The following is an 18,181-nucleotide window of genomic DNA, read 5'->3' on the forward strand; positions in this document are numbered from 1 at the left end:
CCCCGCCCGGGGCCCTCCCAGCCGACCCGGCTCCCGGTCGCTCGTTGTGCCCTGGCTGCCGCCGCCCGCCCCCTCGCGGCGCCTCCGAACCCCATGCGGCCGCCGCGGGCAGCGCCCCGGCCTCCGCCTCGTTCAGGCTTCCCCTACACGGGCAGCGCCTCATGCCCGCTCCCTGGATTGGGGCTTCGGCCGGCCGGGCACCTCCTTCCCCTTTAAATCCTACGAGGGGTGTGGCTGGGGAGCCCCGACTCGCGGTTCCGGCCCACAGAGCTCCGGCCTGCCCCGCCACGCAGGGGTTAACCGATACTCCACCTCCAGGGAAAAGCCCCTAAGGCCCGCCCACAGGACGTGACGTAGATGGGAGAGGTCTTTTGTGGCTCCGCCCATCTACATCAGAGAAGGTTGTCTCCAAGTGCTGGACCGGAGACTAAGTCAGGTTTGCACCGCTACTGTCTGGTTGTACTCCTGTGGGTCCCCACCTCAGCCCCCGTGACCAACCCAGTCTCTCTATACCAGGTGACCCGTGGACGAATCCGATCGCACGTGCATTCTTCATGCACAAGCAGGACGGACTTTTCAAAAACTTGGGGATTTCACAGACGTGGGTTCGAGACCCGCCTCCGTGACTTAAACGCTCCATTGAATTTTCCGTAAGAAATCTCACGCATAAAAAGCACTTGTTCTGTACCAGGCCCTGACACTCTGTCGCTAAAACTAAGCAGGAAGGGATGCCCAGTTGACAAATGAGGAAGCTGAGGCTCAGAGTTCTGCCAGTTTCTAGTCTTTTTTAGCCCTAGAGCTATTTGGTATGACCTCATGTACGTGAAGCATGTGGTGTCAGACTTGGCACTGTCAGCCACAGCCCTGTAGGGTTAGTTGTCATTGGTGTTTTTTACATAGTTTGCCCCCAAAGGTGAACTGCCCCCAGCTCCTGAGTCAGATCCTCACTATTAGAGGGGGACAGGAGGTAGTTTCAATCTTGAAATTGAGTCACCCTGGGGAGGAACAATGGGCATAGACCCAAGGCTCTAGAATGAGTCATCTCTTTACAGACCAATGAAAACTCAGAGGCAGGATCCCACCTGGTACATGATACACGTTGGGGAATTGAGGTCCAGAGCGGAAGCAGGGTTCTTCTGAGGTCACACAGCAGAGGGGATAGAGACAGGGAGGCCTGATTCCCGAAAAAGACGGTTGGATGGGAGAGCTGATTGCTGTGGGAGACACATCGGCATTCCCCCTTCTCCCAGTGGGAGATGCCCCCGCCAGCTGTTTCTATTCCAGACAGTGAGAAGAGGGGTGAGTCAGCCCCCAGCACACGCACCGCGCGCGCGCGCGCGCACACACACACACACACACACACACCCGCAGATGGACTGGGAGCTGATTTTCTGGGACACCAAGTTTCCTGACTCAGCACTGGGAATCTTGGCTGAGTGTGTTCTGGGAAATGTCAGGCCTACAGGAAACAGAGGACTCCCACTCGCGCCATCCCGCGGGTGGGTGGGGAGCAGAGAGAGCAGGGTGTGTGAGGGAACAGAGGCTCAGTGTGCAAGTGAGGGGGGTTATGTACACGGCAAAATTGAGGTTGTGAGTCGGAGACATTTGGCGAGCAAGGCAGAGGATTTATAAGCTCACGGAAGGAGAATGGGTGCCAGGATGTGGGTGTTTGTGCAAAGTGGAGGGGCTCTATGTACAGGAAAATGTTTGCTTGGTAGAAATGCCTTTCAAAGGAGAAACGTTGAGCCTGCCAGGAGGAAAAATAAGAAGGGAGGTTGGCAAGATGTTCCAGCAAAGAGGCGTGACGTTTGTAAGGAAAAGTGATGTTTCCAAGAAAGACAGTATAGGGAACTGAAAGGTCCGCCGCTTATAAGGCACTTTTAAGTGGGTGGAAAGGTAAAAGGGCTGGTGCGCGTCCAACAGCGCCCCTGCAATCCCCGTTAGCCCAGCGCCTGGGTCCCGCCCCTAGCCCCGCCTCCTGCGCACAGTGGGATGCGCTTCGTGCCTGTCAGCAATTCACTGTTTCGCCATTGGCTAACTGACCGGAGGGGGCGGGCGTGCAGATGTTCCCGGAAGCAGAGCAGGCCCCTTGCGTCTCCGGCCTGGAGCTGAACCGTTGGTGCTTAGCAACTGGGGGAGGTGCCCAGTAACGCGGTGGGGGGACTCGGGAGGAATTGTGGGTGCCTAGCAACAGAGGGTAAGGTGGTGCCAAGCAACGAGGGGCTCAGAAAGGTAGAGAGGTAGCCCTGGAGGATCTGTGGGTGTCTAGCAACGGGGGAGGACCCTAGCAACAGCGGGGGTGGGAAGGCACCAGGGGAGAACTGTGAGTTCCTGCCAACCAGCAGGGGTAACCAAGAGAAACTGTGGGCATCTATTAGCAAAGGAGGAGGTCTTTGGTAGATGGCAGTCTTAGAGAAGGTGGACACGGGAATGTGGGGGACCCTGCAAAGAAGGGCAAAACCGAGAGGCCAGTCCAAGAACTCTTATATATAATCCATCCTCCTGATCTGAGTTCAAAGCCAGCCTCAGCAACTTACCGAGGCCCTAAGCAATTTAATGAGACCCTGTCTCTAAATAAAATACAAAAAAGGGCTGGGGTGTGACTCAGTGGTTAAGCGCTCCTGGATTCAATCCCTGGTACCAATAATAATAATAATAATCCCTCCTCTTGTCTCTTAGGCAATGTGGCTAGAGGTGGTTGGTCTACTGCATGGGACCTGTGGACAACTGGGCCGGACTGTTGGTCTGCCTTTTGGGGGCCGGGTGCCTAGGCCCCACTGGTGGGTAAGAGACTGGAGAGATGGTCCCCAGGGGGAGGGTTCAAGAGGTAAAAGAACAGGGAGGAGGACTGAGGGTGGCTCAGTGGTAGAGTGCTTGCCTAGCATGCATGAAGCCCTAGGTTCGATCCCCAGCACTACAAAAAAGTAAAAACAAAACAGGGAAGGGACCCAAAGGTCCAGGCAGACCCTATGTCCTCCACTTCTTACCAAAGTCCACATCTCTTGCAGGGACCACGTGGGGGTTCTTGGGCCCAAAAGTTTCATCAGGATGGGCCTGGAAGAGGCCTGCGGGAGGAAGATATTCGCAGAGCACGGGAGGCCCGTCTCAGAAAGACACCCCGGCCCCAGGTACCATTGCCCCTCATCCTGTAACACCCATGAAGGCTGCTGGCTCCCTGATCTTGAGGACATTGTTGGTGACAGGTTGGGTGGACTCCCCCAGCTCTGCGGCCACCTTCTCACCCTCAGACCTTTTCTCCATTTCCCAGCTGAGCAATCGCTCTCAAGAACGCAAGGTACCTGTCTCCCGCATCAGTCGACTGGCGAGCTTTGGGGGTAGGTGTGACTTTTGGGGATCTGGATATGACTTAGATCAGAAGAGGCAACATGAATGAAGAAAGGGAAAGATGAATCAGAAATGAAGAGGACAGAGAGACAGGGAAAGAGTGACAAAGGCCAAGGCCTGCAAGCCAAGAGAAATAGAGGAATATAAATGATGGTAATATTTATTGAGAATCTTTAATGTATAAGGTCCCCTACACAGTGAACTCCTGTACTGAGTTGATGAGTAATTTATTTCCATTCCATAGATGAGGAAATAGCAGCTAAGAGAGGAGATTGCCTTGACTCTGGGTCATGCTACAGAGTTGTTCAAACCTGCACAAAATAATTTAATGGGTTGCAACTAACATTCTTTAAAAAGAATAAAGCCAGGCGTGGTGGTTCATGCCTTTAGTCCCAGCTAATTGGGAGGCTGAGGTGGGAGGATCGCTTCTCTCTCTTTCTCTCCCTCCCTCTCTCTCTCTCTCTCACTCACTCACACACACACACACACACATAAGTAAAGGCCAGGTGAGGTTACACACACTGTAATCCCAGCAATTTGGGAATCTGGAGCAGGAGGATCATAATTTTAAGGCCAGCCTCAGCAATTTAGCAAGATCCTATCTTAAAATACAAAATAAAAAGGGCTGGGGGTAGAGCTCAGTGGTAGAGCGTCCCTGTATTCAATTCCTAGTACTGGGAGGAAAAAAAACAACAACTCGCAGTTGAAAAAGGCAGTCAAGTGCACTCAGTTTTTGGCACCAGGCTACTGACAGTTCCAAGGGTGACTCTTCTGCATCCTCACCTTGTCACTTTGGGCAAGTTACTTAACTTCTCTGAGCTTCAATTCCCTTTTCTGTAAAACAGAAGCTTTTCCGAAAAATAGAAGTTTTTCTGTAAAACATTTTTCCAAAGGTGAGAGGATGAAATGATTTAATGCATATGAGGTACTGAAAACAGTATTTGGTGTGTAGCAAGCACTCAGAAAATGCCATCCGCAATGATTTACAGTAATGGTGACAGTTAAAGAGGCACAGAGATTCAAGATGTCATGTAGATAAGGAGATGAAGCAGAGGAAATCAGAGCTGAAGACAGAACATGAAAGGGAGGAACAGAGAGGAGACCTAGAAAGATGTGGAGGAAGGGGTAGAGATGGAGAAATAACTGCCACAGTAAAGGGGAGACAAACATGAAAGAGGTGTGGGCGATGAAACAGGAGTCGCCATCATTCCAGGGCATTCTTAACCCTAGGTGAACACTAGAATCAGCTGGGGTGCTTAAAAAACTGCAAATTCCCAGGCCGCATCTCAGACCAGTTTAATCAGAATCTCAGGGGTAGGTAAATCTGGGCCTCCAATGTACAAAATCCCTGCAGATGACTCTGATGTGCAGTCAGGGCTCCCAGTTGCTAGGAGGGAGGTAGAGACTTGGCAGAGAAGGATAAAAGAAAGGGAGAGCATCACCTAGAAGGCATACCCAAGCAAAGAGAGAGTCAGAACCTCAGTTGGAGACAGAGATACAGAGAGCTCAATAAAGGGTCGGGAGACAAGCATTCAAGAGAGACCTAGAGCAGAGAGGGAGGGGGAGGCCTCAGGCAAGCAGGCACTATGGCTCCTTTCTCCCTGTCCAGGACTGGCCGTGAGCTTGGGGCTAGGAGCACTGGCCGAGGTAGCCAAGAAGTCCCTGCCAGGAGGACATCAGCAGTCAGGTGAGTGAGCCATACTGCCTGGGTTCAGATCCTTGCTAAGTGACCTGGGGTAAGTGGTGCCACCCTGAGCTGAATTTCCTCATCTGAAAATGAGGGTCATGATAATATTCTTCCCTCTTAGGGTCATTGTGCTCAGAACAGGGCTAAAGCCACAGTCAGGACTTTGATAAATAGGAGCACACCATCCAAGAAAAGGCGAGTTCCTAATTTTAAGCAGGAGAGAAAAGCTAAAAAGAGTAGGAGTGCTGACGGGTCTGTGGAACTAGATGTATAGCATTTTTGGGTGAGATGCCTCAACAAGTCAGGGCCCTGAAACAAAAACGAGGGTACATATTCAGTTTAGAACAAGACTGAAGCCAGGTGTGATGGTACACGCCTCTAATCCCAGCAATTTAGGAGGCTGAGGCAGGAGGATTAAAAGTTCCAGGCTAGCCTCCACAATTTAGCAAGCCTCTATCTCAAAATACAGTATAATAAAGGTCTGGGGATGTAGGTCAGTGGTAGAATGCTCTTGGATTCAATTCCCAGTATCACAGAAAACCAAAAGAAAACAATACCAATATAATCAGACAGTGTATTCTCATGTGTCTGGCTTCTTTTGTGAGAGGTGTCTATGAGTGCCTAGGAGGGGAAGCACATTGAGTTTAGGTATGTGCCTTATTAGAAACGTCCCAACTATTTTCCAGAAGCCGAGCCAGCACCCTCCCGTAAGCGTCTTTGTGAGCACTTGGTATCTCCATAATAATAAATTCATATTAGCTGTTCTAATAACCACGTGCTGTGCTTATTGATTATTTTTTTGATTGTAATACTAATGGTTATTCTCTCCTCCCCAGAGGGCGGCTCCAAGCTGGACTCCAGCCCTTTCCTGTCAGAGGCCAACGCTGAACGGATCGTGCAGACCTTGTGTACAGTCCGGGGGGCTGCCCTCAAGGTTGGCCAAATGCTCAGCATCCAGGGTACAGCTTTACTGGCAGCTCCCGACCCTTGACTTGACCTCCACCCCATCCCCACCCACCAACAAGCCCAAATTCAGATACTCACATGGACCCCTCCTCCTCTCTCCTCACTGTCCCCTGGTCCTGCTGTCTCCCAAGACAACAGCTTCATCAGCCCTCAGCTGCAGCGCATTTTTGAGCGGGTCCGCCAGAGTGCTGACTTCATGCCCCGCTGGCAGATGCTGGTGAGTGCCTGTGGGAGGGGCTGGCAAGGGGGCTCCATGCTCAGCACACACCTGACCCTCCCTTAATTGCTCTACTCCCTGTCCCTTGGCCTCAGTCTCCCCATATGTAAAATGGGTGTCACCAAAGTACACACCTCATACACACACCATTGTGATTAGGTGAGAGGATGCAGAGCACTTTATTCAGTCCCAGGCGGGACTCAGCCCTATCAAGGCAGCAAAGCACAATAGTTAGGGTTCAGAGCCCATCTCTGCCAGTCAGACATGTGCTTTGATCTCTCTGTGCCTCAGTTTACCTTATCTGGGAGATAACAATAGGGATAGGCACACCTGTGTCATGGGGTTACATAAATTAGTATGTAATTTGTATACTAGAGCACTTAGAACTACCCCGTCACACCCTGAGTGGTAGACAAGTTTTAGCTGTGATTACTACTTTTTTTTTGTAATGAAATATCTGTAGCTAGGCTGGCCCAGTCTATTGTGCCACCTGACACTGAGTCAGTGCCCAGGGAACGAGCTGTTCTGTGGACTCCAGAGTCTAGCTGTTGCCAGTCTTCAGTCTCTGTTCTGGTCACTACTGTGCCATCCTTGGTAGCTATTGCCTCTCTGAATAGGACTTGGCCCACAGGATGCTCTTCTTTATCATGTTAATATTCAGGTAATAATATATAGTTAGGAGTATAATAAATGATTATTATCAATCTTAACTAAAATCAAAGCGATTCCAAAAACTACCTGCACAGCTTAGGAAGTGTGGGCTCAGGAGAGCAGCTGGGCTGGCTTCTCTCTGGGCTTCAGTTTCTACACCTGCACAGAGGGGTAGCAGCCAAGAGCTTCCCCAAGGTTGTGAATACACCAGGCCCTCAGCGTGGGGAGTGATCTCAGCCACCCAGAAATGTGAAATGATTGTTTTGACCACTCCCCACAGAGAGTTCTCGAAGAGGAGCTGGGCAAGGATTGGCAGGCCAAGGTGGCCTCCCTGGAGGAGGTACCCTTTGCTGCTGCCTCAATCGGGCAGGTGCACCAGGGTTTGCTGAGGGATGGGACAGAGGTGGCTGTGAAGATCCAGGTGAGTGGGGAGGCTGGGCAGGGTGGGGCGGTCACCCTGCTGTCCCAGAGCAGTGACTGCCAATCCCCTTTCCTCCCCTCGCAGTACCCAGGCGTTGCCCAGAGCATCCAGAGTGATGTGCAGAACCTGCTGGCTGTGCTCAAGATGAGCACGGCCCTGCCAGAGGGTGAGGCGCCCACTCTGTCCCTGACCAAGGGAGAGATGCCCGAAGAGAGAAAGCGGGGCTGGCCAGAGGGCAAGCACGGGGAGGGTGGGGGTGTGGTGTGCACACTAGTGTGTAAGCAACAGGAAGGAGGATGCTGAGCAGGGAGAGTCCAGAGAGCAGAGTATGTGGCACAGCAACGAAGAAACGAAGCCCGGACCAAAATCCCAGAAATACACACACAGGGTGATCAGTGTGGGGACACCAGCTGTAGGCACAGAAAAGCCGCAGAAGCAGAAAGGTAGAGCGAGTGGGACAGCTTGTTGTTGGAGCACATGAGACGGTGCCTGCAGAAGACGGAGCAGGAGGCTCGTGTGAGAGAGGGAGTGCAGGAGGCAGGTCTAGAAGGGAGAGGCAAGGAGAAATGTGGGAGTGTGAGCACAGTGCACTGCGGGACCGTGGAGGAGCTGCCGTGGAGTTGGGGTGTGCATGGGTACATTTTGCACCCAGGGGAGACCACAAGTGGTGTGGTGGCGCATGCCACTCTGGAGGCTGAGACAGGAGGATTGCAAGTTTGAGGCCAACCTGGGCAACTTAGTGAGACCCAGTCTCAAAATAAAAAGGACTGGGGATGTAGCGCAGAGGTAAGTGCCCCTGGGTTCAATCTGCAAAAAAAGGATATGACTTAATGATAGAGCATTTGCCAGGAACAAGGCCTTGGGTATTTTCTGCAGAGCACGTGCGCGCGCGCACACACAAACACACACGTGTGCACGCACACACACACACAGAGACCACAATTGTGGGAAAGATAGGAAAAAGTGCCCAGAAAGTGATGTAGGTGAAAGATCTGGATAGAAGGTGTGAGGGACACAGAGAGGGACAGAGGGAGGGTGGCATAACTGGCCAGGGAAGGCACCTGTTCCTGGGAGCCCCAGGGCTCAGGCAGGGGACGCAGGCTGTGGCCTTTCCTGACTGACATGGCTGCCTCTCAGGCCTGTTTGCGGAGCAGAGCTTACAGGCCCTGCAGCAGGAGCTGACGTGGGAGTGTGACTACCGTCGGGAGGCGGCTTGTGCCCAGAACTTCAGGTGAGCTGACTCCTCTGAAGGCCCGGGGGCCCCTTCCCTCCATCCTTTTTCCTTCCTTTATTCCTGCCCAACATGAGCCAGAAATGGATGTCCCCCCAGCCTCTGGCAGCTGGAGCCCTGGGGTTTGACCAGCAAACTCTTTTTCTTTTTCTTCTATTGCTCCTTCACGTGTTCCCTTGTGTCCTCTGTGAGTGTGAACAGATCACTTCTTGCTGAGTGTCAGGATGTGGATCCACTGTGGTCTGACATAGGTACTTAACATACCCACTAGACTACCAAAGTTTTCTTGTTTGTTTTTGGTACTGGAGAATAAACCTAGGGGTGCTTTACCAGTGAGCCATGTCCCCTGCCACCCCCTCTTTTAATTTTGAGTTAAGTTGCTAAATTGCTGAGGGCCTCGCTACATTGCTAAGGTAGGCCTCGAACTTGTGATTCTCTTGCCTCAGCCTCCTGGGTCACTGAGATTGCAGGTGTGTGCCATGGCGTCTTGCCGGACTGACCAAAATTGAACCATTTGGCAGCATCAACATTGGAGAGGATTGGACTTCAGAGCCTCCCTTACCCACTGTGGGCAGGAGGAGATATTGATACAAGCATTTGTTTTCATTTTTGGACAAGGGATTGAACCCAGGGCATTTTACCCCAGAGCCCTTACTACATCCCCAGTCCTTTTTGTTTGTGTGGTACTGGGGATTGAACCCAGGGCCTTGTGAATGTAAGGTGAGCACTCTACCAACTGAGCTCTATCACTAGCCCAATCCCCAGCCCTTTTTATTTTGTATTTTGAGACAGAGCATTGTTAAGTTGCTAAGTCTGACCTCAAGTTTGCAGTCCTCCTATCTCAGCCTCCCAGATCACTGAGATAGAGGTGTGCACCCTGCTTGAAACAGCCATTTTGGAGAACACTTTGGCACCATCCAATAAACCTTTGTATTCACACCTTCAACCTAGCTATTGCTTCTTCTGGAATACTATAGGGATACTCATGCCACTATACACCATCAGACTTTTCTAGAACGCTTAGAGCAGCATAGTTTCTAAATTCCCCACTATCAGACTTTTCTAGAACACTTAGAGCAACATAGTTTCTAAGATTCCCAAACTGGAAACAATCCAAATATTGAATCTATTCAGCAGGGCAGATAAACAAATTATGATGTATTCATCAGTGGCATAGATAACAGTGAACATGAACAAACTACAGTTATATAGGACAGTGTGGCTATATCTTGGAAGTTTGGTGATGTGCAACAATTAATGATACCCCCCCACACACACAGTGGGGCTCACACATTTACTGAAGGTCTGCAATGTACCAAGCTTAGTAGGCAGGAGTCAGCAGAAGGCAGTGTTTTGGGACATGTGCCCCAGACTCAAACAGGAATGGGATCCAGTCTTGGGTAAGCCCTTACCAGACTGGGCTGCTTCTATACAGGACCTCAGAAAAGTGTCCTCACTGGATGGTAATAATAAAAGGGATTTGTCCTAGCCAGGTGCGGTGGCACACACCTATAATTCCAGCGACTCAGGATGCTGAGGCAGAAGGATCACAAGTTCAAGGCCAGCCTTAGCAACTTAGCAAGACCCTAAGCAAATAAAAATAAAAAGGGCTGGGGATGTGGCACAGAGGTAAAGTCCCTCTGGGTTCAATCCCCAGGACCAAAAAAAAAAAAAAAAAAAAAAAAATGGACTTGTGCTGATTAAGTGCTCAGCACAGGGCCTGGCTCTTCAGAAGTAGTTCAAATATCAGAAATCTTACAAACAAGGACAAACATATCAACTTGAAGCAGGGCCTTGAAGATGGGCATGCAAAGCAGGAGGAGGAGGCGGAGCACACCCCTGTGGGATCTGAGAATACCCTTCTCCCACAGGATTCCCCAGGGCTCTTAGGGGAAAAATCCACCTCATTCCCCTGGCCTCTGCCCATCTGCCTGTCCTTCCTCACTCTCCACCAAACCACGTGTCCTCAATGAGAGGCTTCACTCATATTTGCCTCCCAACTCTTAATTTGACACACTTTTCTAAATCTATAGTTGTCTTTTAGGGTGCGAGCTCTGGTTGGGCAGGCCAGCGCTGGCTCAGTCACTGATCTGTCCCCCAGCACTGGGCAGCACAAAAGCAGAGAAGGATTCCTTCCCTTTATTTACCAATGTTCAGAGTGCAACCCCACCTCACATCCACAGGGGACATATTCCAAGACCCCCAGTGGATGCCTGAAACTGGATAGTCCCAAACCCTACATCAGCTGTGCACACCTATGATAAAGTCTAGCTTAGGCACAGCACTTTCTGAAGCAACATGGAACCATTAGTCAAAACACTTCTATTCAAATCTTCCACCCACAAATTTATGCCTTTTCCATCTTAACTAACTACTTATCATGCACTGTGGCCACAACTTTTACAGTTTGAGGTGTTACAGCAAAACTAACATGAATCTCTTTTTTCTTCACAGTTTCACAGATTTGATCTTACCATAGATCTTAGCAATTTCAACCTACAGTTTTTTTTTCTTTCCTTATTAAGTCAAGAACTTTCTGCTTTTGGCTCAGAGAAAAGCACTTTATACTTCTCTTTGGCATATCTGAAATACCATTATCACTCCTGCTTTGGGGCCATTGTTAAGTGTTACTTGAACATAAGCATTGCGATACCATGAAAATCAATCTGATAACTGAGATGGTTACTAAGTGACTAACGGGCGGGTAGTATATACAGTGTGTATATCCTAGACAAGATGATGATTCATGTCCCAGGCAGGATGGAGTGAGATTTTATCACACTAATCAGAATGGTATGCAGTTTGAAACTTGTGAATTGTTTACTTATGGAATTTTTCATTCAGACCATAGTTGACTACAAGTAACTGAAACCTTGGGAAATTAAACCACAAATTAAGGAGGGACTCCTGCCAGTCGCGGTGGTGCACACCTGTAATCCCAGCAACTCTGGAGGCTGAGACCTGAGGATTGCAAGTTCCAGGCCAGCCTGGGCAACTTAACGAGACTTTGTATCAAAATTGAGAAAAAGGACTGGGATATGGCTCAGTAGAAGATTGTCCCTGGGTTCAATCCCCCAGTACCACCAAAAAACATTAGGGGGCACTCCTGTGGTTACTCTTAAGGAGTGACCTATGAGTATCACTAAAGATGCTCAGTGGTCTTAGAAGATAGATATTCAGTGACGATAGATATTCAGTGATGATCTTGGGGATGAATTAATAAAATGATTTTTAAATAGTAGTGCATAAGCTAAATACACTGAGTTTATCCTGGGACAATCAGAAGTCAGAGAAGGGTTTCCAGTAGGGAAGTGGTAGATGATCTCCAGCAATACCTGGTTAAAGGACAAGCTATTAGGCTACAGAGGTATTTGCTAAATGTCAGTCTGTTCAGGTATTGGCTGTTACCCAGGGCAGACCAAGGCCAGAGTAGCCCAGGAGAGAAGGAAAAGCTTAGAGAAGAGCTTCATGAAGGACATCTCGGAGGCCTGCTCAAACCAGGCCTCGGGGTTCTAAGCAAAAAAAAATTCATTCCTTCCCTTCCTCCTGCCATAGGCAGCTGTTGGCAGATGACCCCTTCTTCCGGGTGCCAGCTGTGGTTAAGGAGCTGTGCACGAGGCGGGTGCTGGGCATGGAGCTGGCCGGAGGTGTCCCTCTGGATCAGTGCCAGGGACTGAGTCAGGATGTCCGGAACCAGGTAATTGCCTTGTGGGGCAGTAGGGAGGGCCAGGCCCTCGCTCCCTCTTCAGGCCAGGGAGGACTTTGCACAGGGTCACATCCCTTGAGGTGTCTTCTCCCTACCCCAGATCTGCTTCCAGCTCCTGAGGCTGTGTCTGCGAGAGCTGTTTGAGTTCAGATTCATGCAGACGGACCCCAACTGGGCCAACTTCCTGTATGATGCCTCCAGCCACCAGGTTGGTTCCTTCTGGTGAGAGTGGGGGTACATTAGCTGCCATAACAAATATTCCCTGATATTTCAGCCAGTGAACACACTCGTAGTTCATTGCTCATGCAGCAAGCTGGGATGGTCCTTCTGAGTGCAGTGAATCAGGCCACGCTTCTCCCCTTTTGTGGCCGTGCCTTCTGCTGGGCCTTGCCATGTTCTGCTTCCAGTGGAAGGAGGGGGTTGAGAGTCTAACCTCCTGCCTGCTTGCCTTGGCCAAGTGACATGGCACTTCCTCTGCCATTCCATTGGTGATGGCCTAGAGGAATTAGTGCCACAATGGGGAAGCAGAGTGACCACTAGGACAGAGTGGTCAGGGCTGGAAAGACGGGGACTAGGGAGGGAGATGTGGGACTCCAGGGATATGCCTGACCCAGCAAGGGGTAAGGCAAGGTTTCATGAAGGAAGTGCCATTAATTCTGAGACCAGAGAGAGAAGAAGACAGCCATGCAGGGAGCAGGAGGATATAAAAAGGCTTAAAGGCGAGAGTTTAGACCTGCAGATTTTTTCTGTTTGTGGACACATCTTTGCTTTCACTAGAAGTTGCCCAGTTGACTCTCCAAAGTGGTCTGTCCCCAGAGGGATCTTTTCCAAATACAAATCTAGCCACAGTTTCTCTTCCTCAGGCCCCAGGGCCCTCCAGTTCAAGACTTAGCCCTTTACTGAACATCCTGTGGACCAAAAAAATAAAAGGCAGATCTTTTCAGCTACCACGCAGAGGTGGCTTGGAAGTATGGAGTCCAGAGGCAAAGAGCCCTGGAGGCAGCTGGGCAGGGACCCTAGCAGAAGCCAGGAGGTCTGCGGGAGGGAGAGATGGGTCCTACCTGCCCCCATGGGGGTGTTGGTGGGCTCCAGTGTTCCTCTTACCACTCTTCATTCCCAGGTGACCTTGCTGGACTTTGGTGCAAGCCGAGAATTTGGGACAGAGTTCACAGATCATTATATTGAGGTGAGGAGTTGCCCTGACCCTGGGGCCTCTGAAGGTTCAAGGTTCAACCCAGCCACTGAGGCAAAGGGGTAAGAAGGAGAAATAGAGGGTCTAGAATGAAGAAATAATGATACTATTAAGAGCAGCTAATAAGTACCAAGCCCATAATTTTACATCAGGCACTATTTTAAGGATTTTATGTAGTAGACTGATTAGAAACCATACAGCAATTCTATGATCAAGACCATTTTTAGCCCCATTAGAGAGCTGGCTGAAGATACCAACAGACCTGGGAGTCACACTCAGATGGTCTGGGTTCAGAGCCCATGTTCCCAACCTCTACCTAGCCCCCCTTAGGAGAAGGGTCCATGATGGCCATCTGGTCCACACCCTTAGTGCCCAGCCTGCAGTCCCAGAACTCCCTGGTAGCCTATGCCCCACATCTGTGTTGCCTATCTCTTGCTGATGGTCAGTTTGTCTCAGAGGCCACACAGAACACCGTCTCATTAATTAGTTGAGTTGAACATTCAGCCTGGGTCTTGGAATCATCTAACCATCAATTCAAACATTCTCTGGCACCTTCTCTATGCTCAGGGATGATACTAGACACAACAGCCATCCAGGTCCAACTTAGGTCCCCATCTTCATAGAGTTTACTGTTCACTGACCAGACAGTGAGGACCCAAAGGGATCAGGGCTGAGCTGGAGGAAGTGCAGAGAACTGTGGGTGCCCCAGAGGGGGAGTCTGACCTGCTATGGGGGAATCAGGGAAGGCTTCCTGGAGGAGGAGACTTTGGAATTGGAGACCTGGGGGATGAGGACAGCCAATCAGGAAGAGGCTGGGTATTCCAGATACACATGTGCACAGTCAAGAGGCAGCAAAGCATAGCTCCACTGAGACAGTGCTTCTGGACATCAATGTGCAGGTAGCGATCCAGTTAAACCCTGGTGGTCCTGTGAAATGCAGCTTGTGGTCTGGATTTAGATGTAAGATGCTGCATCTCCCACAAGCTTCCAGATGGTGTCAATGTTGCCTGTACAGGGACTTCATTTTGCGTGGCAGGCCCTAGAGGACCAAAGGTAACTCAGGTCTGAGTTGGTTGGGGGTGGGGGTGTGGAGGCAAATTACTCCAGGTCTCAAGCCAGTTTTGCAGCTTATACTTTAGGCCCGTGCCCCGAGAAGCTGGGAGAGACTCTGAGCAGGAGGGCCACAGTCAGAATCGGAGAACTCCCACTAACAAGGGGTCTCTAAGAAGTGCTGTGAGCCCAGGAGGGTGGGAAGAGGGGCAGAGGAGCCACTGGGAGGGCTGCCTAATGGACAGTCCATGGGAGCTGACCAGCTGGAAGTCAGGAGAGGGAGGTGACTGTGACCAGCCCATGGCACTGCCTTGGGAACTCCTGAGGCCACCCTTGAGCTGGTAACACTCCCCCACCAGGCCTCTTGGGGCCCTCTCTGCCGGGCACTTGAGGCCCCAAGCCAAGGCCTCTCTGTGTAGTTGGAATATCCCGCTTCCCACCAACACCTGCCGCTGCCCCCCAGGCCTACTTAGCCTTTTCCAGTTTACAAAAGCCCTGTCACATGGGCCCCTGAAGACCAGGACCTGACAGATGGTCAGACAGGCATGGGCAAGGGGAGCTGAGACAGAATAGAACAGCCAGATGAATCCCATGTTCCTCCTCCCTGCAAGAAAGCAACCCAGCAGGGGAGGGCTGAACCCAGGGTCCATCTTCTATACAGCAGGGACCCTCGCAGCCAGCTCCTAACAAGAAGACTAGCTCAGGATCCGTATGATGCGTCCTCTGTGCAGGCACAGTGCTGAGCCGAGCACTGCACAGGGGGAACAGTCCTTGACCTCACAACAACCCCATGAGGAAGAAACTCCCCATCCCCATCTCAGGTGAGGAAGCAGAGGCCTAAGGGCAAAGTGGCCTCCAGCAGGTGACCCATAGGGAGAGCTGGAAGTGAGCCCAGGCAGGCTGGTCCTGGTGGGGCTGGGGGATTCTTGGCCTCCCTGTGTGAGCACATGGCCAGACAGGGCCTTAGCTCAACACACTCATTTGCTAAAGCAAGGTTCACCAAGGCAGCCTGAATACCAGGCCCAATACCCAGTGCAGCTACACCCAGCTGGGATCCCTGTGCCCACTGGGCTTAAAATCTAGTGCAAGAGATGTAGAGATGGCCTCCTGGCAACCTTGGACACAGTTTGGGGTCACAGTCACATCCTCATCCAGTTGTATTTGGACCCATGACACTCTCCCCTGTGCCATTTCATTATGGTGGCCTCCAGGCAGCTCTGCACTCCCAGCCAGATGCGCAGAACCCCTAATCAACTACCTGCCAGGCTCTAGAACAGTCTTGAAGGAGACACCGCAGGGCAGAGTGGGGAGGGAGAAGCTTTCAGGTGAGAGGGAAGGCCCAGGAAGGTGAGAAAAGAGGTAGACCTTGGTTGGCCAGGCTGAACCAGGTGGTACCTTTTCTCTAGAACTCCCTTAATCCCCCATTGGCCTCTGTTCCCTGCCCCACCCCCATCTTTCCAGGTGGTGAAGGCTGCTGCAGAGGGAAACCGAGACCAGGTCCTGCAGAAATCCCAGGACCTCAAATTCCTCACAGGATTCGAAACCAAGGTTGGGAGACATGGGAGTTACAGGGGGTTGGTGTCTGTTGGGGAACAAGTAATGGGGATCAGCCTGTCCCTACTGAGGAACTGGGGATGGTGGGGAGAGGAGGGGGTCTATCTTTCCTGGGGAAAATGGAGATTATATGTCTAGGGGACTGGACAACTTTAGGGGATGCCTATCGATATGGGGCGGGGGTCTGGGGAAGAGTGGAGGATGCAGCTGCCTGACTACTCGGGAACCCCTGGAAAACAGGTACCACCTATCTGTCCTGGGGTTACTGCTAATGCGTAATACAGGGCAGGAAATGGAGGGCTGCTTATTTAGGAGGCTCTGAGAAGAGGCCAGGACTGTTTGTTTAGAGTAAAGGGGGGGGGGGGACTGGGGTTATGGCTCAGTGGTAGAGTGCTTGCCTAGCAGATGTGAGACACTGGGTTCAATTCTCAGCACCACATATAAATAAATAAATAATGGTCAAGTAGAGTGAAAGTGGGCTGCTGCCTACTGGGGCTCTGGAAGGGGTGGAAGCTGCTTATTACTTTTGGGGGAGTTGGGGGCTTGTTTATACCTGAGACTGCAGGGAGTTGAGGTAGTCTCTTCTGGGATAAGTGAGCAGAAGACACTGTATCCATTTGGGTGCATCTGCTGTCCCCACCCCTAGGCATTCTCCGACGCCCATGTGGAGGCAGTGATGATCCTCGGGGAGCCCTTTGCTGCCCCTGGTCCTTATGATTTCGGGGCTGGGGACACTGCCCGCCGTATACAGGGTCTCATCCCCGTCCTGCTGCAGCACCGGCTGCGCCCACCACCCGAAGAGACCTACGCCCTGCATCGCAAACTGGCAGGGGCCTTTCTGGCCTGTGCCCGTCTCCACGCCCACATTGCCTGCCGGGACCTCTTCCAGGACACCTACCACCGATACTGGGCCAGTCGCCAGGCACAGCCACTGCCAGCAGCCTCCTGACCAGAGGGGCCCTCCTTGCAGACCCTATGACAGCCTCCATCTGGGGTTCCAGCTCCACAGCAGGCCATCCCTTTCCCCTTTATCCACCCCTTTTCCCTCTGTCCAGGACTGGGGAGCTCCCCCTGAGCTTCTAACCTTGCCTGGCTCCCCTTGTTGGCTCAGGAACTCCAGGACCCTGGGGCTAGGGAACTCCCAACTTCATAGCTCTTCCCAGGTCTGAACTGAGCACCCAGGAACTCTAGGCCAGGGAACCCTTTAACTGATTTCAGCCCACATCTGAGGGAGCCCGTGGCTCCTGCATGCCTTTCATGGAAAGCAGACTCATCTAGAGGGGGTGCTCCTCATCTCCACTTGGGACTCCCAAGATCCAGTGGTGGAGAGATGGTTGAGCTCTCCTCACCTTTGCCTCCCTCACGCCTCCACCAGCTGCCTTCTCTCTATCCCAGAGTGTGTATTGGAGGGTGGGAGTGGGGGGGCGGGGTGAAACTTCCCTCCAAATAAAAGCAGCCCTCCCCTTTCCCCAGCTCTTTTCTCTGCGTTGAAGGGGAGGCGCTCACAGGCGGCCTCCAGGTGCAGATGGTCCCCCCCCCCCCCAAAACCCCTTGTCTGAAAGCCCCAGCCCTGCCTAGGCCATCTGTTGCTGGGAACCTCCTTCTCCCCCCTACCCCCACACGTGCTGACCACCTGCTCAAGGGCTGTGGCAGCTGAGAAGCGCCCCTCCCAACACACACACACACCACACCATCTCTTGCCCTCCCAGCTTCAGGCTCCCTCCCTTGCTTCCAGCAACCTCGCCTTTGCTAATGGGCCCTAATGCCCCTGCCAGCTGCTTTGCCAAGCGCACTGGGTGGGAGTGGGGACGCAGAGGCGGCCAGAACCGCGCCCAGGTCCCAGCTCCGCGCCCCAGCCCCGCAAGCCAAACTGACCGCGCTCCTGGATGCCGGGGTCTGTTCATTCCCCCTCCCCTTTCCCCAGCTCTTTTCTCTGCGTTGAAGGGGAGGCGCTCACAGGCGGCCTCCAGGTGCAGATGGTCACCCCCCCCCCCAAAACCCCTTGTCTGAAAGCCCCAGCCCTGCCTAGGCCATCTGTTGCTGGGAACCTCCTTCTCCCCCCTACCCCCACACGTGCTGACCACCTGCTCAAGGGCTGTGGCAGCTGAGAAGCGCCCCTCCCAACACACACACACACCACACCATCTCTTGCCCTCCCAGC

The 18,181-nt window shown here is 52.1% G+C and overlaps 2 protein-coding genes across 10 annotated transcripts in view; one reads left to right on the forward strand and one right to left on the reverse strand.

Annotated features, from left to right (window-relative positions):
* Positions 1–312, reverse strand: part of Itpkc (inositol-trisphosphate 3-kinase C) — a 16,603-nt gene extending 16,291 nt beyond the window's left edge. Inside the window, exon 1 of one of the 2 annotated variants that reach the window (XM_048790873.1) lies at positions 52–312. In XM_048790873.1, the coding sequence (XP_048646830.1) occupies positions 52–163 (112 nt within the window). In that variant the 5' untranslated portion in view covers positions 164–312. The remainder of the gene's footprint in view (positions 1–51) is intronic. The other variant, XM_048790872.1, reaches the window with a different exon arrangement.
* Positions 313–444: 132 nt separating this feature from the next.
* Numbl (NUMB like endocytic adaptor protein) overlaps positions 445–18,181 on the forward strand; it is a 43,197-nt gene continuing 25,460 nt past the window's right edge. For 2 of the 8 annotated variants that reach the window (XM_015496834.2, XM_048790869.1), the window contains exons 1-14: positions 2,053–2,197; positions 2,680–2,784; positions 3,009–3,128; positions 3,269–3,335; positions 4,955–5,032; positions 5,869–5,991; positions 6,130–6,215; positions 7,147–7,287; positions 7,372–7,453; positions 8,425–8,518; positions 12,074–12,215; positions 12,325–12,432; positions 13,345–13,410; positions 15,928–16,014. In XM_015496834.2, coding sequence (XP_015352320.1) covers positions 2,683–2,784; positions 3,009–3,128; positions 3,269–3,335; positions 4,955–5,032; positions 5,869–5,991; positions 6,130–6,215; positions 7,147–7,287; positions 7,372–7,453; positions 8,425–8,518; positions 12,074–12,215; positions 12,325–12,432; positions 13,345–13,410; positions 15,928–16,014 — 1,296 coding nt within the window. In that variant the 5' untranslated portion in view covers positions 2,053–2,197; positions 2,680–2,682. Of the gene's footprint in view, positions 651–976; positions 1,300–2,052; positions 2,198–2,679; positions 2,785–3,008; positions 3,129–3,268; positions 3,336–4,954; positions 5,033–5,868; positions 5,992–6,129; positions 6,216–7,146; positions 7,288–7,371; positions 7,454–8,424; positions 8,519–12,073; positions 12,216–12,324; positions 12,433–13,344; positions 13,411–15,927; positions 16,015–16,666; positions 17,489–18,181 lie in introns of those variants that run through there. The other 6 variants (XM_048790871.1, XM_015496836.2, XM_015496832.2 and 3 more) reach the window with 6 other exon arrangements.

This window comes from Marmota marmota, unplaced genomic scaffold, assembly GCF_001458135.2.
Source record: "Marmota marmota marmota unplaced genomic scaffold, marMar, whole genome shotgun sequence".
Taxonomy (NCBI): domain Eukaryota; kingdom Metazoa; phylum Chordata; class Mammalia; order Rodentia; family Sciuridae; genus Marmota; species Marmota marmota.